The sequence below is a fragment of the Dipodomys spectabilis genome, unplaced genomic scaffold (genome assembly GCF_019054845.1).
Source record: "Dipodomys spectabilis isolate Male_0828 unplaced genomic scaffold, ASM1905484v1 ptg000235l, whole genome shotgun sequence".
NCBI classification, from domain to species: Eukaryota; Metazoa; Chordata; class Mammalia; order Rodentia; family Heteromyidae; genus Dipodomys; species Dipodomys spectabilis.
In genome coordinates, this window is record NW_024870912.1 from 3,630,221 (window position 1) to 3,647,761 (window position 17,541).

The following is a 17,541-nucleotide window of genomic DNA, read 5'->3' on the forward strand; positions in this document are numbered from 1 at the left end:
CACAGGAGTCCATCCTGCTCCAAAGCTCCATCAAGGTAAGAGTTTCAGTTGGTAGAGAAAGTACATTTATTATTGTATTCAATTAATGTTGCATTTAGGCCAGGGTAGTGCCATGCAGAGGGAAGAAGAGAATCAGGCATCAGTCTTAGCTATTGATTATAATAGCTGCTTCCATTGGACCCATGAACTCTAAGTCCTGTAAAAGCTTTTCTTTTCTTTTAAATTATCTTTAAGTAGTTATACAACAAAGGAGTTGCCATTTAACTAAACAGTTTATGAATACAGTAGATCTTGATCAAGGCCGTGAAAGCTTTTATTCCATGTCTTTTTTTATATTTTCTATGAGGAGCAACTTGCTTGTTTCCAAGAATCAGAGACTCTCCTATGTAGAGGGAAGACAGACATGGTGGCCCTAGTCCTGTAATTCCCAAGAAGGCAGGTCACTTCTGTGCCTTTCTAGTAAGATCTTGCCTTACCGATTAAAAAGCCAAAGGTAAAGAGGGTACATTTACTGAGATATTCAATTACTATTAGATTTAGATTGCATAAGACATTTCAAATAAAATGACTCCTGGTCTTGTAGAGGCTTATCAGCATGATATAAATGGGCATGTTTGGAGGTGGGATAATACACACTGGTTTTGCTGCTGAAGATGTGCAGGTTAATTCCCACCTGTGTTGCTGAGGAAGACTCAGCTCATCTCCTATATGCTCACCCACTCAGAACTACTCCAAAGTGCCTGAGATTGATTAATTTGCCAGCAAGTGCTGCTAACTTCCCAGGTCTCAATTTCTTTCAATCATTGCTCTGATTATTGCAACACTATTCCTGAAAGACTTAATATGTGTCTTTTTGCTGGTAAATTACTGCTCATTTAGAAGTCCTCCAGTTAGTCCATTGCATAAAGAAGGTTCTAAGTATAATTTAAATAACTATCAATACTTTTTTTACTGGCTTGCTCGCATTGAAATACGCATGCATTTAAAGGTAGTCTTGCCTTCTTAAAGGGCTATATTTAACCCAGTAAGATCATTCTCTCTCAGACATTGTCATTATGTATCTCTTATTAAGTTAACAAAAGATAGAGCAGCAAGTCCCTTACAAACCCTGAACAAGCAAGTGTCATGCTTCTTCACATGGACTTGTCTAATTTTTGTTCCCAGTAATCCTGTGTTAGACTGTTTTACATGAGGAACTCTTTATATCCGTGACTTAGTCACTGCTCAGTCTCCTATCATGCTGTGAAGTTAGTGGGGCACCAATGCTTGCTACCATAGGAAAACTGGGAGGAATCCAGCTGCCAAACTTCTTAGCTCTACACAACACACCCAATGTACATGTCGGTATTTTGTTCTGCTAGAATAAAAGGAGCTGTGGGCCCACTACATGCTAGTGATACCAAGGTTTTGAACACATTGCCCTCTCTAGTGAGTACTGATGTGGGGCAAGACCAACAGGAAGAGGGGGGCTTCACTTGTCTTTCTGTACTTAGCTAGTGTTGGAAGCACCAGGGCTGGCCATGCTCCCTGTTTAGTTCACTTCGCAAAGGAAAGGATTCTGAGAACCTAGAGGTTCTTAAAATTAACTCACTAATCAATCATTCAGTCTTTCATTAACTGCTATTTAATAATTTCATCAGACAATCCCCTTCCCTATGATATGGTAGGCATGGTTACTGTGCTGGAGACACAGCAATAACATGAGTGCCAAAGCTGTCTGCCTTCCTGGGACTTGTATCCTACAAGGACCTACAGTATCCTACAATGACCACAGAACAGAAGTAAAGTGCATCGTAGTGGTCATTATTTTTTTTTCAGAAGAAATAGCAGTGCCGTACTAAGCAAGAGCACATTTCTGTTTCTACTCCACAGTCAGGTGAGGCCTCACTGAGAGCTCAGTGAACGTGATGGGGAAGAGATAACCCTTGTCACTGTATTTGATGTTGGTATAATTTGGGGAAGGGATGGGAAAAAACAAATTGTTTAACTCGGGATACAGGTGGATCCATTGCAACAATGAGATGTACAAGACATTATGTCCAAAATGAACTTCACAACTTTGGCGGGGGTGGGGGATGGGAGGAAGGCAGGGATGGTAAGGGGAAACAAAGGAGGAGGCAACAATGCTTGATCAGAAATGTACTCATTACCTTGCTAATGTAATTGTAACCCCTCTGTACAGTATTTTTACAGTAAAAAAAACCTAATTAATTAAAAAAAGAGATAAGGAAGTTAACTGTGGATAGTTTGTAGCTAAGTTTACATTGTACAGGACAAATTAACAAGAGAAAAGCATAAAAAAATGAATGTACATTTTATGTGAGCAAGTGCCTTTAGAAAGTGAAGAATCAAAGACCCAAAGAGAATTGTTTCTCTGCACAGTTGCAAGACTTGTTTGTTCAGATGGTATCAATCTGTGTACTACCCGTCTTTTTGGAGATGGGACAGTTACCTTTCAGGTGAGAGATTCAGCAGGCAAGGGAAGGAGAAAGTAACAAAGGGACCACCATACAATTTGTAGCCTTCATCATGGAAGGAGGGATGAGGAAAATTTCTTGTTGGTGACCTGATTTATGGGAGAAATGAACTAAGGAATTTCATTCTAAGGACTGCTTCAGGAGAGTTGAGTGATAGGATTAGGTCACACTTCCTGTTTCTATATTTTTCTTGATATTTTTAATTTAAAATACTTATTAGCATGCTAAGCAATCATACTTTCAGGTAGACTTTTCTCTACCATATGACAGTAATAAAGTGATGGAGGACATCTCCCTCTTCCTTTCCTTTCCCACCCTTTACTACATTTGGAAGAAAATCCTCCATTTCTCCTCCTTTATCTCTGCTGTGATGGCTTGTTAAAGATCTCATCTCATAGTTTTGTTTTGTTTTGTTTTGACCAGATTATTAATGGATAACTGTTAGGATTCCAGCAGGAAAGAAGAAATATTTTCCAAAAGTGGAAACCTTTACCCTTACCTTGTATGTGTTACCTCTTTTCCCTGAGGTTTTAAGGTATTGGTGTTTGCTCTTATTTTAGTGCACCTCCCTTTCTCCATCTATCTTTTCTTCACTGTTCCCTTCCGTGTTGCTTCTCCAATTTCTTCTCCATTCCTTTCTACCTTTACATGATTTTCCCCCCTCTTCTTTCTCCCTTGATGTCTCTTTCCTTTTGATTCCTTCTTTATTTTTAACCTAAAGACTCCCCTGTGTTCAGGTCATTATTCTAGCTGGTAGTTCCAAAGTGGAATTTTTCAGCCAGTCACTGGTGACTCACACCTGTAATCCTAGCTACTTAGGAGGCTGAGATCTGAGGATCATGGTTTGAAGCCAGCTTGGGGCTCAAGACTCTTACCTCCAATTAGTCACAGAAAAAGCTGGAAGTGGAGGTGTAGCTCAAGTAGTAGAGTGCTAATCTTGAGCAAAAGAAACTCAGGGACAGTGCTCAAGTTCCAGAGTTCAAGTTCCAGGACTGACCAGAGAAAAAAGAAGGGTTTTTCTACTTGTATAAAACTGTTGGTAATGCCACAAATTTAAGCGATTTACACCAATCTAAATGATTAATCTTATAGATATTTAAATATTAGCATGTGTCTCTAATTCTGAGTATGTATTTTTATAATACTACAAGAACTTCTCTTATTTAAGCACACTTAATATTATTTAGTTTTGTGTATTCAATTTCAATAACTAATGATAGCTACAGAAAATAGAATTTCAAGGAATATCCTTGTTGTGTAGACGGGGTCAGTATAGTTGCTCAAAATACAATAGGGAAATTACTATTTATTTGACTTAAAAGTACTGTCTAATAGAATAATTTCATTCTACAAAAAAACTATTCCATTGATTTATATCCAGCCTTGTGTCAATGCTGTACTTCCTTTTATTACTGTTGCTTTTTACTAAATTTTGAAATTGAAAAGTGTGAGTTCTCCTACTTTGTTCTTTAGATTTGGTTGCAGTAGAAGCTTTTGAATTGAATTCTTGCTAGTGAATAAGGTTCCAATACAACCTTAAATAATTGTTATGTAGTTCTGACAAATTAGAATATATGGTGACTGCACACCTTCAAAAGTCATAGGTCTTTCATTAGTCAGATGGTTATATTATTGTCAAATTGCTGCTGTAACAAATTACTCCAAATTAGCAGCTTCATTAACTTCTGGAACTCACAAGACTTAGATAAGGGGACAGCAAGGAGTTCTAGGGGGAAGATCTGTTCCTTTCCTTTTCTAGCTTCTTCCTTTATTTCTTGGCCCTTGGTCCCTTATGGCATCTTCTGTGAGCATCACTCTATTTGTGCTTCTGTCATTACATCTCCTCCTTCCATATTTGATTGTCCTGTCTTCCCTCTTTAAGGCCCCTTGTGATGCTGGTCACCCAAGTAGTGCATTATAATCTTCCCATCCCCAGGTTCACATCTCTCTCTGTATATATATTTCATGGAAGGTAATAGTCACAGGTTTTAAAGACGAGAGTATAGACATCTTTGGGGCCTATTTTCTGGAACAATTATGATGAGTTTGAGCAAAGTTGCTGACTGGTGCATGCCCACAAACTCAAAAATGTATGTATTGTCCATTTTAAAGAATTAGAATAAGGTTAAACTTGTGTAGATTAGTGGGGAAGTTTTTGCTTGGGTTTTATTTTAGCACAACAAAACAAAGAACACAAAACATACATGCAAACATACATAAATATGCATATATATATATATATATACATACACACATATTTATTCTTTTCCACTGAGGCTTCCTTTGTCAACATCAAGAAGTTCTTTGGGCATCTATGTAGTGTACCTGGTTAATTAAGTATGGAAAATTAAGCCCATGACCTGAATACCTTGTGGTTTCCTAGAGGAAACCGATTATACTCAATATAATATGCTTAAAAGTAAAATAGTAAGTATCCTAAATTATAGTTCCCTTTCCTTTATATCTGTTCCTTTTCTGTCATTTTTTTCTATTATGTCTCAAAAAAAAAGAAAAGCTCCTTCTAGAGAGTTTGTTTGATAAATTTGGGTTTCGTACCTTGTTCTTCTGAGGTTATGTATTTCATAGGAAGTTTGTGATGTGACAGAGCAGCTCCCTTGTACTGCTTCTCCAATGTATGCATGAATCAAAAAGGGAGGTTTGCTCAGCATAGACTTGACTTATTATAAGAGATCTGCAGTGCATACTTGAAAATTATTTTGGCACATGCATCTATTAGAAAATATTATATGATTGTCTTAAAAGTCTATTCTTACAGGATTAATGCTACAATTAGGTAAATAAAAACATTAGATGGTCCCCTTACTCCTTTGTTGTTGCCATTAAGAAACAAAACAAAAACTTATCAGTATGCAATATGCCTTTCTTCAGGGTTCAGTATTTTACCCCCTCGGCAATCGGAGAATAGAGGTGTTTTTTTTTTCAGTTTGAGGAAATACTTAATTTTGTAGAAAAGTAAATGTCAGACTACATGACAGTATTTGGTTATTTAGAGAGAGAGAATTAGAAATTGGATTATGGAATGCAGAGAGGAATGCTTTCTATTAGCTAATATTGTTATTGGTTTTTTTTTTAACTTTCTATTAGCTTTCTATTAGCTAATATTGTTATTTTTTTTTTTTAACTTGGTGCTGTTAGATCTAATTTCTGGAATTTAGTAAAACTCACACTTACATAAGATGTGTATAGGACTTCATATTATGATTTATGGCTTTTTAAGCTATAAATATTTCTTTACACTTAATGCTAAGGATAATGTAAGTGGAACTTTGGTTCCCCACTTCTAATGTTTCCTTACATGTGGCAGGAACTGTAGTAGAGGAACACTTCTGCCTGTTTTCTCCCTGCCCAAGCAGGAACTGCCTGGGAGGAAGTGTAAATCGTGACTAGCTCAGCCCCTTCTTCAGGGAGCTAACTGCCTATGAAAGCCCTATTCTTCCATCCTGTGAGTTTTACAGCAACATCTAAACATATGAAGGGCCTTTGTGGTTTTCTAATGCCGCTTGTGACTAGTGGGTGAGTCTGTTTAATTCTGTGCTTCAGTATTAACAAACCCATTGTTTCTGCTCACCTCAGCCAGAGGTTAATGTCTTTTGGCATGTCGGTAATAAAAGTGATAGTTTGAAAGCCTGTCTGCCTTTTTCCTGGAACTCATTGTTCATTTCATCTAAAGCTCTGTAGGGATTTGTGGGGCCACTCAGTTATGCCAGTGTCCTTGCAAATATCTTTGATTTTTTACAACAGCTCTGAAAGTCACTTCTTTCAGATGAAGAAAGCAGGGTCCTATGAAAGTAAATCACTTAAAAAATCAAGTTTGATTTGGCACCCTGATCAGGCTAACTCCTAAACCCCAGTCCTTAAGGACCTGCTGTGAATAAAAATACTACAGATAAAAGCTTTTAAAGGACTTAGCATAATATAGAGCACTGAAAAGTGTAGATGCTCTTTGTTCTTTTGTAGCCTGGCATTGTTGTAGTTATAAATAAAAAGCATTTCAACACAGCCTGAATTCACAGGGGTTTGTCCACCTCTTCCAATTCCTCTTACTAACTTTACTGTATCCAGTACTTTCTAAACATCGTGGGACTCCTGTACTGTTTCCTGTGGCTAGAATGCCCTTTCCCTCCCTTCCCCTTTGTCTGGTTAGCTTCACTTGACCCTTCAAATCTCACTTCATATGTTACTTATCCAAACTAGCTTTCCATGCCCATTGTAGCAATAAGGTCCACTGTATGACTTCTGCCAGCCACCTATCTTCCCCTTCCCCATACAGGCTATCATTGGTGGCTGTGTGTTCATTTCAAGCTTGCATTCCCCAGATGACACCTGGAAATGCCACAACTATTCACCTTTTGTTCCCCCTTGTGAAACCTAGTGTCTAGACCCACAGATGATGCCCAGAAACTGATTGCGGACTGAATAATAGGCGGTAGTGTTTAATGACATTTATTAGCTTTGATCTCTATTGTTTACTCCTAAAATGCAAGTAACATGTTATACATAACTCCTCTCCAACTAAATGCAAAATATGTAGAGAGCTGGCATCTGTAGCCTTCTTTTGTGGCTTTAAACTCTTGCAAACATAGCATGGGTTTCGAGATATGAGTAACTGTAAGAGTTCAGAGATAAGAAAAGATAAAAAAACATTCTAGCACTGGGATCAACTTTAGGTGGTACTGGGAAATGCTCTCCTGTTACATTTCAGCACCAGGTAGTATTTATTGAACATTAATTTCTGTTTTCTTTTTGTACATCAGAGAAGAACATCATAAAGTTTAGATTAGTCCTCCACATCTAGTCTTTAGGAATATAGTAATCTCAATGTAGATTTTGCTGTTTTTTGTTTGTTTGTTTGCTTTTTGAAGCTTTGGGTTGAACTTAGAGTTTGTGCTTGGTGGGCAAACACGGTATCAATTGATCCACTTCATCAGCCTGTTGTGTATTATTTTTTAAGATAGGATTTTGTTTTATGCCCAGATGAGCTGGATTGTGATCCTGTTTGCTTCCCTGTATGAAAGGATGACAGATATTCACCACTGCAAGCAGTTAGTGTGTTTCCCCTGTTGCTGGGATAACGAGTTGTGCCACCATTACTGTCATTGGTTGGGATAGTCTCATGAATGTTTTGTGTATGTGTATGCATGTGTGTATGCTTTTGCATGCATGCTTACGTTGGTGCTGGAGTTTGGACTCAAAGCCTCACATTCTCTCTCACTCAACTACTTTTTGCATGGCTGGTGCTGTACCACTTAAACCATACCACCAGTTCTAGCTTTTTGCTGTTTAGTTGAAATAATAGGCTTATAGATTTGTCTGCCTGGGGTGGCTCTGAACATCAGTCCTCAGATCTCAGCCTTCTGAATATTTAGTGTTGCAGGCCTGAGCCACTCACACTGCTCTTATGAACTTTTATTTCTTGACTGTCCTCAAACTGATCCCACAGCTTCATCTCCCCAGTAGCTAGTATTAGAGACTTGGGCCACAACATTGGCCTTAGTGTTATTTTTGACAAATCGTTTATTTCTTCACATATAAATTGAGATCAGTAATAGAGCAGTAGGTGACTTAATCTTGTTTCCTATCCATGCATACAAAATGTAAGACAAAATATTATGAAGCCAGATGCGGGTGGCTCACACCTGTAATCCTAGCTACTCAGGAGGCTGAGATCTGAGGATCACGGTTCAAAGCCAGCCTGGGCAGGAAAAGTCCATGAGACTCTTATCTCCAATAAACAACCAGAAAGCCTGACGTGGCTCAAGTGGTAGAACACTCGCCTTAAACTGAAAAGCTGAGGGACAGAGTCCAGGTCCAGAGTTCAAGCCCCATGAACTACCAAAAGAAATATTATGAAAAGACCAGACATTGGTAGGGAGCAAAGTAAAGGCTTTTTCTATATACTTAATTTCTCTCTTCTGCTGTTAAACTAATTTAGCATGATTAATATCTTGGAAGGATAAAAGCAAGACGTTTCTGCACACTCAGTTTTGCATCCCTCAATCTTGGAAGTGTTATGCTGGGCAAAATTATAATTCTTGGCCAGCTGTTCTCATAAAACAACTTTCCTGGGGCCATGAACAGCCAAACAAACTGGACAAGCGTGGCACTGATAATGCATCATCATGTGTCCTACTGTTTTGATATGACAGTTGATATTGCATCTTTTTTTGTCTTCACCATCCCGTTGATATAGGGCATTGATGTCCAAGATGCTCCACTGAAGGAAATAAAGGTGACTAGTTCCAGAAGATTCATAGCTTCATTTAATGTGGTGAATACCACTAAACGAGATGCTGGGAAGTACCGCTGCATGATTCGCACAGAAGGAGGTGTTGGGATATCAAACTATGCAGAATTGGTAGTTAAAGGTATTTAATGTGTTTTTTTTATATCCCCAAATAGTCTATGAAAATAGATATGTTAGATGGTGGTTAGTTTATTATTTGTTTAAAGCTCAAGCTTATTCTTGTCTGTTTCAGCACAGTAGTTTGATGATAGGCTACACTGATGGATTGCATTTTAAGTACAAATTTTGCATGTGAGCACTATTTTTGAAAAATGCATGTTATTTATGTTGGTTTAGTTGCATATAAAGCAATGAATGTGCTCTTGGCAAGGTCTTCTGCCAGCTCTATATATAGAGATTAAAAGCTATAAATTTTTTTAAGGAATGAAAAATTTCTTACTGATAGAAAATCACTTAAAATGCAAATATTCAGTGGCTAGGGTGTTTATATGATAGCAGGGTGGTTAATAAAATGAAACAGTGTCAGTATAAAAATGTTCCGTTATATCATATCAGCCATATTGATAATACTGTCTCAACATTCATAATGTCCCAGTTAGGTTCTATTACTATATTTTGCCTGACTGGCAAATTGAGTCATTATATTCAAGGAGGTGGAAGATGAGGGAAAAGAGAGAGGGGAAACAAGTTTCGTTTAGCTGGTTTAATGCTTTTTATAATGGGCAGACGGTTTTATTATCAAACATCTTGGGCAATTTTGGGTCCCAAATAGAATAATTGAGACTTACAGATGTACCATGAAGCCATTTAAGGCAATGGTGGCAGATCATTCCTGTTTCTTTTAAGAGAGCAGAACAGTGCCTTAGTGTGTGTGTGTGTGTGTGTGTGTGTGTGTGTGTGTGTGTGTGTGTGTGCGCGCATACACACACTGAGGATGAAAGCCAGAGCTTTACACATTTGTTACTACTGAGCTGCCCCACCACCCATATCTGTGCTTTATTTTTAAGTTTTCCTTTTGTATTAGTTAAATATAGAAATGGTGAGATTGCTCATCTTAAGATGGACTCTTCTTTTCACCAGCAAATTCCTCTTTTCAGGAAGAACGTTGGGTTCAAATGACTGAATAATCTTTGAGGGCACAGGGTAGGGGCTTGCTCTCTGTGCATCTATTCTCTTGTTTATAGTAAAAGAGAAATAATAATAATAGGACTGTCAGAGGAGTCACTTGTGGAAAGCACACCTGTGGCAGTTAAAATGGTATGCAAAATAAGCATACCACAAAGGGCCACAAAGCAAAGGAGGGAGAGATGTGTTTTACTATCTGACTTGGTAAAGAGCTCTGTGGTTAATATCTGAGAATGAGAGCTACCTTTCTGAATTAAAAAAATATTAAAAATACTTTTTAAAAAATGTTCAATTGACGATAATAAGAGAATCATCATTATTTTATTGAATTTTCTTCTGAATGTTTTTATGGCTGTTCATCAATTATGATGATAGTGTACATAGTTTTAATATCCTCATTTGTTTCTGATTCATATGAATTTTCCCATATAGCTGTGTTGTCTTTCTGATTTTGTCAAGTAAATTCACTATAATTCACTTCAACATTTTCTCATTATTGGCTATTTAAGTGATTTTCATCTGTTCACTAGAATAAATTTGAAAAGAGTTCAATAGAGAAAGAATAAATAAATGCTTTTTTTCACTATTGTTTCTCCATTTTTCTGCCACAACCACACTGAGAAGCTCCAAGACACAGCTTATATTATGAAAGCTATAGCTGGTTTGGCATTTGCTCTGGCACAAGATCACTGCATAGTTACATACAACTTAGGATACACAATATTAGTTTGTGGTGGGTTTCCCTTGAAAAATATTCACTACAGCATGATGAATGTCAGTGTAGGGAAGTGTGCATTAAAATATGTATTTGAATCATTGGTTTTGTCACATTAGATTCCTAGGTGTTTTGTCTTTTGTGAAACTTGGAACTAGTTTGCCTACCTAAAGATTTGATACAATTGTAATAGTTTCTTTTTAAAAAATTACCTCTTTGAGCTGGACACAGTTCTCCTGCCTGAACTCTGGTAACTCAGAACATTGATCTCGAGAGGATTGCACATGAACCCCATCTCAGTCCATAGCTCAGCATTGTGCCATATACCTTCATTCCAGCCAAGACACAGAGAATTTCAGTTCTAGGACAGCCCAGGCTTCCTCCAAAAAGTTTTTGGGATTTCTAGTAGAATGGCTGCCTACCACGTACAAAGTCCTGAATTCCAGGACCACTAATAAATAAATTAACAAAAATACCACCTTAAAAATGTTAATTTATATAAGATTATTTCTTCGTTGCTTTGTATGTCCCTCCCCCACAGTATAACCCCTGCTTTCACTGTATTTGATGTCGGTATAATTTGTGGAGGGGAAGGGGAAAAACAAATTGTTTAAATAGGGATACAGATGGACCCATTGCAACAATGAGATGTACAAGTCGTTATAAAGGAGGAGGCTACAATGCTTGATAAGAAATGTACTCATCATCTTGCTCATGTAATTGTAATCCCTCTGTACAGTATTTTCACACTAAAAAAGTGTTAATATATAAGCAAACTAGAAATTTCTAGTCTTCCAGAACAAAATTCTTGGTTATGTTTGTGCAGCACATTTTCCTGTCTTAGGACAGCATAGTATTTCTCTAGCTCCTTGATAAACACTTACTGCCCTTGCTTATCTTCCCTATTGCTGGCATGCAAATAGGGGTGAGATGTGAACTTTGTTTTTTTCTTCATTTATAATTGTTACATCTGATTTTTATATATGTTTCATTTTTGCAAAATGTGACAACATACTGGAGTTGAATGGAATTATTTCTTTAAGGCAATAACTTAAGGTATACAGTAACATTTTTAGGCCTCCTGTGTATATGTAGCAGTTTTTAATATGCCATGTAATATTTGTACTGCTCCTATTTTATAAATGGAAAAAGCTAAATTCCATGGAGCCTATAATTTTGTTAAGATCACATGCTGATTTGATGTCCACTCCCCAAAAGACAAGAGCGTACAAATATTTCTACAATGCATGTAAATATGCTTGTGTGTGTTAACATCAACCTTTACTTCTGTAAAATATTTCATGTGTTCAAATTCCATATACTGAAATGTGATGATGATCTATATGTATGTATCAGCCATTACCATCTACTTAAAGATTGGTCTATATATGTTTGTATATATGTGTGAATGTTCTCATTTTTGATAGCTGGTGGCAACAGGTCCAGAATCCTAGCTACTCTGGTGGTAGATCTAAGCAAAGAGAATCACAGTGCTAGCTTCTTGAACAAAGATAGCATGAGACCTTATCTAAAAAACGAAGAAAAACAAAATGTCTGAGTTCATGACTGCTTATACAAGTATGAGGCCCCGAGTTAAATCCCAAATAGCTAAAAAACAAACATGAGATCCTATTTTGCATTGGTATTATTCTTTTCAGCCACTCTTCCTGCCCTCCTCCTGTGACATTCTGTTCAAAATTTAAATATTTTTTGTCATAAAAATACTTTTAAATTTTTTTATTTTATTGTAAAGATGCTGTACAGAGGGGTTATAGTCACATGAGTAAGGCAATTAGTGTATTACTTGTGGATCATTGTTACCCCTTCCATTGTTGTTGTCCCACTATCCCTTCCCTCCCACCTCCCACCTCCCACACTCTTTCCCACCCCAGCCCAACCCCCCACCCGTAAAGTTCATTTCCAGTGTACTGTCCTGTGCATATCATTGATGCTAAGTGAAATGAACCCCAAGATATGGACACAAGAGGTCTGTTTTTGTTGTAATTGTTTTAAATGTACTATGTGATTTTTTTTTTGTTTCCTGTATGTTCTTCCCCCTATGGTATAGCCCTGTTGTCTCTGTACTTGATTGTGGTACCCTGCATCTTGTGTATACATTTGTCTAATCTGGGAAGGGGAAAGGGAATAACAAAACGTTGAAACAAGGACACAGAATGACTCATTGCAAAAATTTAAATATTGACTTACTTTTTTTTTCTTGTTGATTCTTTCGTTGATTAACCAAAAATCCTTTTGAATGTCTGTTCAAGTTGTTTCCAGATTATTGCTGAATCATTTGATTTAGATTTTGAGGTTCTTTTCTCCATGGGGAATACACATAGAAAATACTCCTCTGACAAAAAGTACAATGAAGTCAAGTCTTTTTAGGATGCTAAGTAAAAATGTCCTAACTGAGGAGTAAAATGCAAACACTTGACCCATTGTGACCTTGCTGCTTAGTTTTGAATAGCACTTAATAACTCTTCTCATTTGTATCTTGAAAGCAATTAAAGGCTTTTTCACCTTATGGCTATGCAAATGCCTTCGTAAAAGTCCTGGTTCTTGTCCTGATTCAAGAAATTCCTAATGATAGAAATTAATGTTAAATCATTGTAAGTTAAATCAGAACTACTTACAGCACGAACTTTAACAATAGAAACAATAGTTTAGTACATTCAGATCACATTTATATCCCTTAAAAGAAATCCATTAAAAATTTAATGTCTTATTTTTGACTTATTCTAATGAGCTATTTCATATTCAATGTAATTTAGCACAACTAAACATAAAAAAGAACAAAGATATCCCAACCCAACAAAAGAATGGATGTTGCTAGTTACTTAGCTAGTCTGGGAAATGTCTGATAGCATCTTAGGTGCAGGCCTCAGATGGTAATAGCTTTCCTAAGGTCTTGTTAGCAGGAAACAAGGTTGTGCTGTATTGGCCATGTCTTTCTTCTCTGGGAAAAAGAAGAGTTGCCCCAAGCAACTCATATGCCAGTAATAGATTGGAGCAGGCTTTATTTTCCATGAATCTGAAGAAGCAAAATGAAAAAAAACAAAAACACTCCTCAAAAGACACAAACTACCTGTGAAAACACTTTGGAGAAAAACCAACAGATTCATGTTTTTCTTATGTGATGACTCATTGAAACATAAACATGTGACTTTGTAGAATGACTTCGTTTTTCATGTAGGGGACCATTAACAAGGACACTGGCATGTAGTTAATCTTTATTTGATGCCGGGAGGGCCATTCAACTAGCATCTAACTGATTGAGTGGGAAAAGGACTTACAATTAGAAGGGCCAGGGCCTTCTCTGCCTTCTCAGTCAGTGATATGGAAAGAGTCAGTCACAGGTTATGAATAGTGAGAGATACTTTCTTGGGTTGTAGAGAGAATTTGCTATTGATTTCTTAGACATTTTCCAGCTGAGCATAGTATGTTCTTTGATTCAGAGCTTTTCTTTCTATTCAAACCTTTAATAAGACTCATTACTAGAGGTCCACTGAACATTAACAGTAGCAGACTTTATTATCCAGAATGTTCAGTTCTCCTCCAGATAGATGAGCCTATTGTCATAGGGTTTTTTTGTGCTTTTTTTTTGAGTCATCTCAAGAATACCTTTATGCTGAGATAAGCTATAATTTCAGTAATATTTTTTAAAAGTATCTTTAGGGTATAAACATAAGAAAACTCAACGATATACAGAAAATTCTAGTACCTTTGATTTTAAAAAGATTCTCAATAAGGAGTGTGATGGCTTGCCACTGTTTAAATACCACCACCATGACAGCTTTCACTGATGACTTCTTGGTAAGTCACCAGCCTGTGTAGCCGAGTAAAATGTGTTGGGTCTTACAGCGATTAGGGGAATATCTTCTTAAATAAGCGATGTTGTGGTTCTTGTTTATTTGTTTGTTTTGAGACTTAGTCTTTCTGTGTTGCACATTTCTTATAGGCTCCAGTAATCCATTTCAACCTCCTAGGTAGGTGAGACTAAATTTTCCCAGCTCAGGTTAGGTTTTTAAAGGCAATTTATTTTTACAATTGTGAATTCTGTGAAATTATTGTGCACTGTGATTGTGTATTGAGTGCACATGTGTGTGCGCACGCAGGTACACATACATGTGGGTTTTAGGGTGTGAACTCAGAGCTTTTTACTCTAACATGACTTTTTTTGCTAAAGGCTAGCATTCTACCACTTAAACCACACCTCCATTTCGAACTTTTTGGTCATTAATTGGAGATAGGAGCCTCACAAGTTTTTCTGCTCAGAACTGTGATCTTCAGATCTCAGCCTCCTGAGTAGCTAGATTGTAAGCATGAACCACTGGCATCCAGTTGTATCAACTGTGTTTTTGCCATCATGATTTCATTTCCTTTGGATATATATCTAGGAGATAGATTGTTGGATCATGTGTCTAGCAGTCAGCAACTGTGCTTATTCTTATTAAGCTGATAGAAAGCATTCTCATTAGTTTATTCTTTATATTTTAATGTTGTTTACCTTATAATCATTTACCTTTTTTTTTCTCTGATTTACTTTCAGAACCACCAGTTCCCATTGCCCCACCTCAGCTTGCTTCTGTAGGAGCAACCTACTTATGGATACAGCTCAATGCCAACTCCATCAATGGGGATGGGCCCATTGTGGCCCGAGAGGTGGAATACTGCACAGCGAGTGGGAGCTGGAATGACCGGCAGCCAGTGGATTCCACCAGTTACAAAATTGGGCACCTTGACCCAGATACAGAATATGAGATTAGTGTACTCCTCACCAGACCAGGAGAGGGTGGCACGGGATCTCCTGGACCAGCTCTCAGGACAAGGACAAAGTGTGCTGGTGAGTATGAAGAAATCTTCCACTAAACATGGTCTTTCTGGGCATGTGCCAACATTATTCATGTTTCTTCAGCCCTGTCAGTAACCTATATGTGGATTAAAATTTCCTTGTCCCTGAGAACAGTAAGCTAATAGTTTATGAACTTTGAAACCTGTAGATAATCTCTCTTAGCTCACCTCCACCTCTTTTTCTGTTCTTAATTTACACCTTGTTTTGGGTGCCATGTAACATACTAGAATGCTCCCTAAAGATCTCAACAACTATCTATTGAATTATGTCTACCCAGAAGTTAGGCCCTCTTTGGCTTCCCCCTTTGTCTTAATTTTAAAGTTGATGGGGTTATAATCTGGGGCAAGGAGTTTTTGAACAAGAAATTTCCTCATAAGCTTTGAGCGCTGTGTTTTTACTAATGGATAGGTGATACAGGGCTGCTGGCCAGTGACTGGAAGAGTATATGGAACTGGAACGAGAGTGATCAGTGGAATGTGTGTAGTCTTTACATTCTTAGATTAGGAAGTCCTTATTGTGCTAAACTTGTTCTACAGTTTTAATAAAAAGTAGGGTTGATGCAGAGTAAAATGTAAGGTTTCTGGAAAATCAGAACATGAAGGAAACAATTGTTGCAGGTCTCCAGGTTGTTTCTGAACTGTGATTAAGGTAGACAAACAACACTGGCTCCTAAAGTTCTGTTTTGCCATACATATCAAGAGTACTTGTACTGAATTGTGTGCTGTACTGAGAGTCAGAGATTCCATGAAGCTTGATGAATTAAGATCAGTGTCAGGGCTTGGAAGGTGGCTCAGTGGTAGAGCGCTTACCTTGTATGCATGAGACCCTGAGTTTCCTTTCCTCAGTACCACATAAGCAAAAAGAAAAAAGCCGGAAGTGGCACTGTGGCTCAAGTGGTAGAGCACTAGCCTTGAGCTGAAGAGCTGAGGGACAGCGCCCAAGCCCAGAGTTCAGGCCCCATGACTGGACCCCCCCCCCAAAAAAAAAAGATCAGTGTCAATGTTTTTTTTTTTTTTTGTATAATTTTAAAACTACAGGCATTTGGTGCTTGTGGGTTTCCATAACCATAAATTCAACCAACCTCAAATTGAAAATATTTGGGGAAAAATATCTATACTGAACTTGTGCAGATGTTCTTCTTGTCATTACATTTCATTTGCATTGTATTAGGCATTATGGGTAAGCTAGAGAATAGTCATACACTTACATATTTGAGGATGAGTGGAAGGGTTGTGCAGACACTATATAATTTTATATAAGGAATTAGGGAAACTTAATATATATCCAGGAATATTTGTATCTACAAGGGATTGGAACCAATCCCCCCATGAAAACTGAAGGAAAAAAAAAAGAAAACTGAAGGAAGACTGTCTATTTGGTAATAATAGAAGAATGAAGATGCTTTCATTTTGTCTTTGTAGTTTAGATTATACTACTTCTATTAAGTGAAGTACTCATGGGACAGTTCTGATTTTTGTTAGAGCCAAGTGCCAGTGGCACATTCTTGTAGTCCTATTTACTCAGGAGGCTGAGATCTGAGGATCATGGTTCAAGGCCAGCCTGGGGAGACAATTCCATGAGACTGATCTTCAGTTAACCACAAAAAGCCGAAAGTTGAGTTGTGGCTAAAGTGGTAAAATGCCAGCCTCGAGCAGAAAAGGCTCAGGGATAGCACCCAGGCCTAGAATTCAAGTTCCAGGATTGGCACCAAAAAATAAAATTGTTAACACAGGGAAAAGGTTTATTGTTTAGTTTTAGTTTTTGATTTTCAGCTTTTGGTTTATTTTATTTTATTTTATTGTAAAGATGCTATACAGAGGTATTACAGTTACATGAGTAAGGCAAGGAATACATCCCACTTTGGAGCATTTACCCAAACGATCACAAACAAGGCCATACTAAAGCTACCAGCACAACTATGCTTATTGCAGCATTATTCATCATAGCTAAGATATGGAACCAACCCATATGCCCCTCAGTAGATGAGCGGATCAAGAAAATGTGGGAAATATATATATATATCTATAGATATAGATATATATCTATAGATATATATATAGAGAGAGGAATTCTATACTTCCTTCAGAAAGAATGACACTTTCTC

The 17,541-nt window shown here is 37.4% G+C and overlaps 1 protein-coding gene across 4 annotated transcripts in view; it reads left to right on the top strand.

The window, feature by feature from the left end:
* Nucleotides 1-17,541, top strand: part of Ptprm (protein tyrosine phosphatase receptor type M) — an 845,793-nt gene that overhangs the window by 375,097 nt on the left and 453,155 nt on the right. For all 4 annotated transcript variants that reach the window (XM_042699184.1, XM_042699185.1, XM_042699186.1 and 1 more), the window contains exons 6-7: nucleotides 8,689-8,863; nucleotides 15,135-15,428. In XM_042699184.1, coding sequence (XP_042555118.1) covers nucleotides 8,689-8,863; nucleotides 15,135-15,428 — 469 coding nt within the window. The remainder of the gene's footprint in view (nucleotides 1-8,688; nucleotides 8,864-15,134; nucleotides 15,429-17,541) is intronic.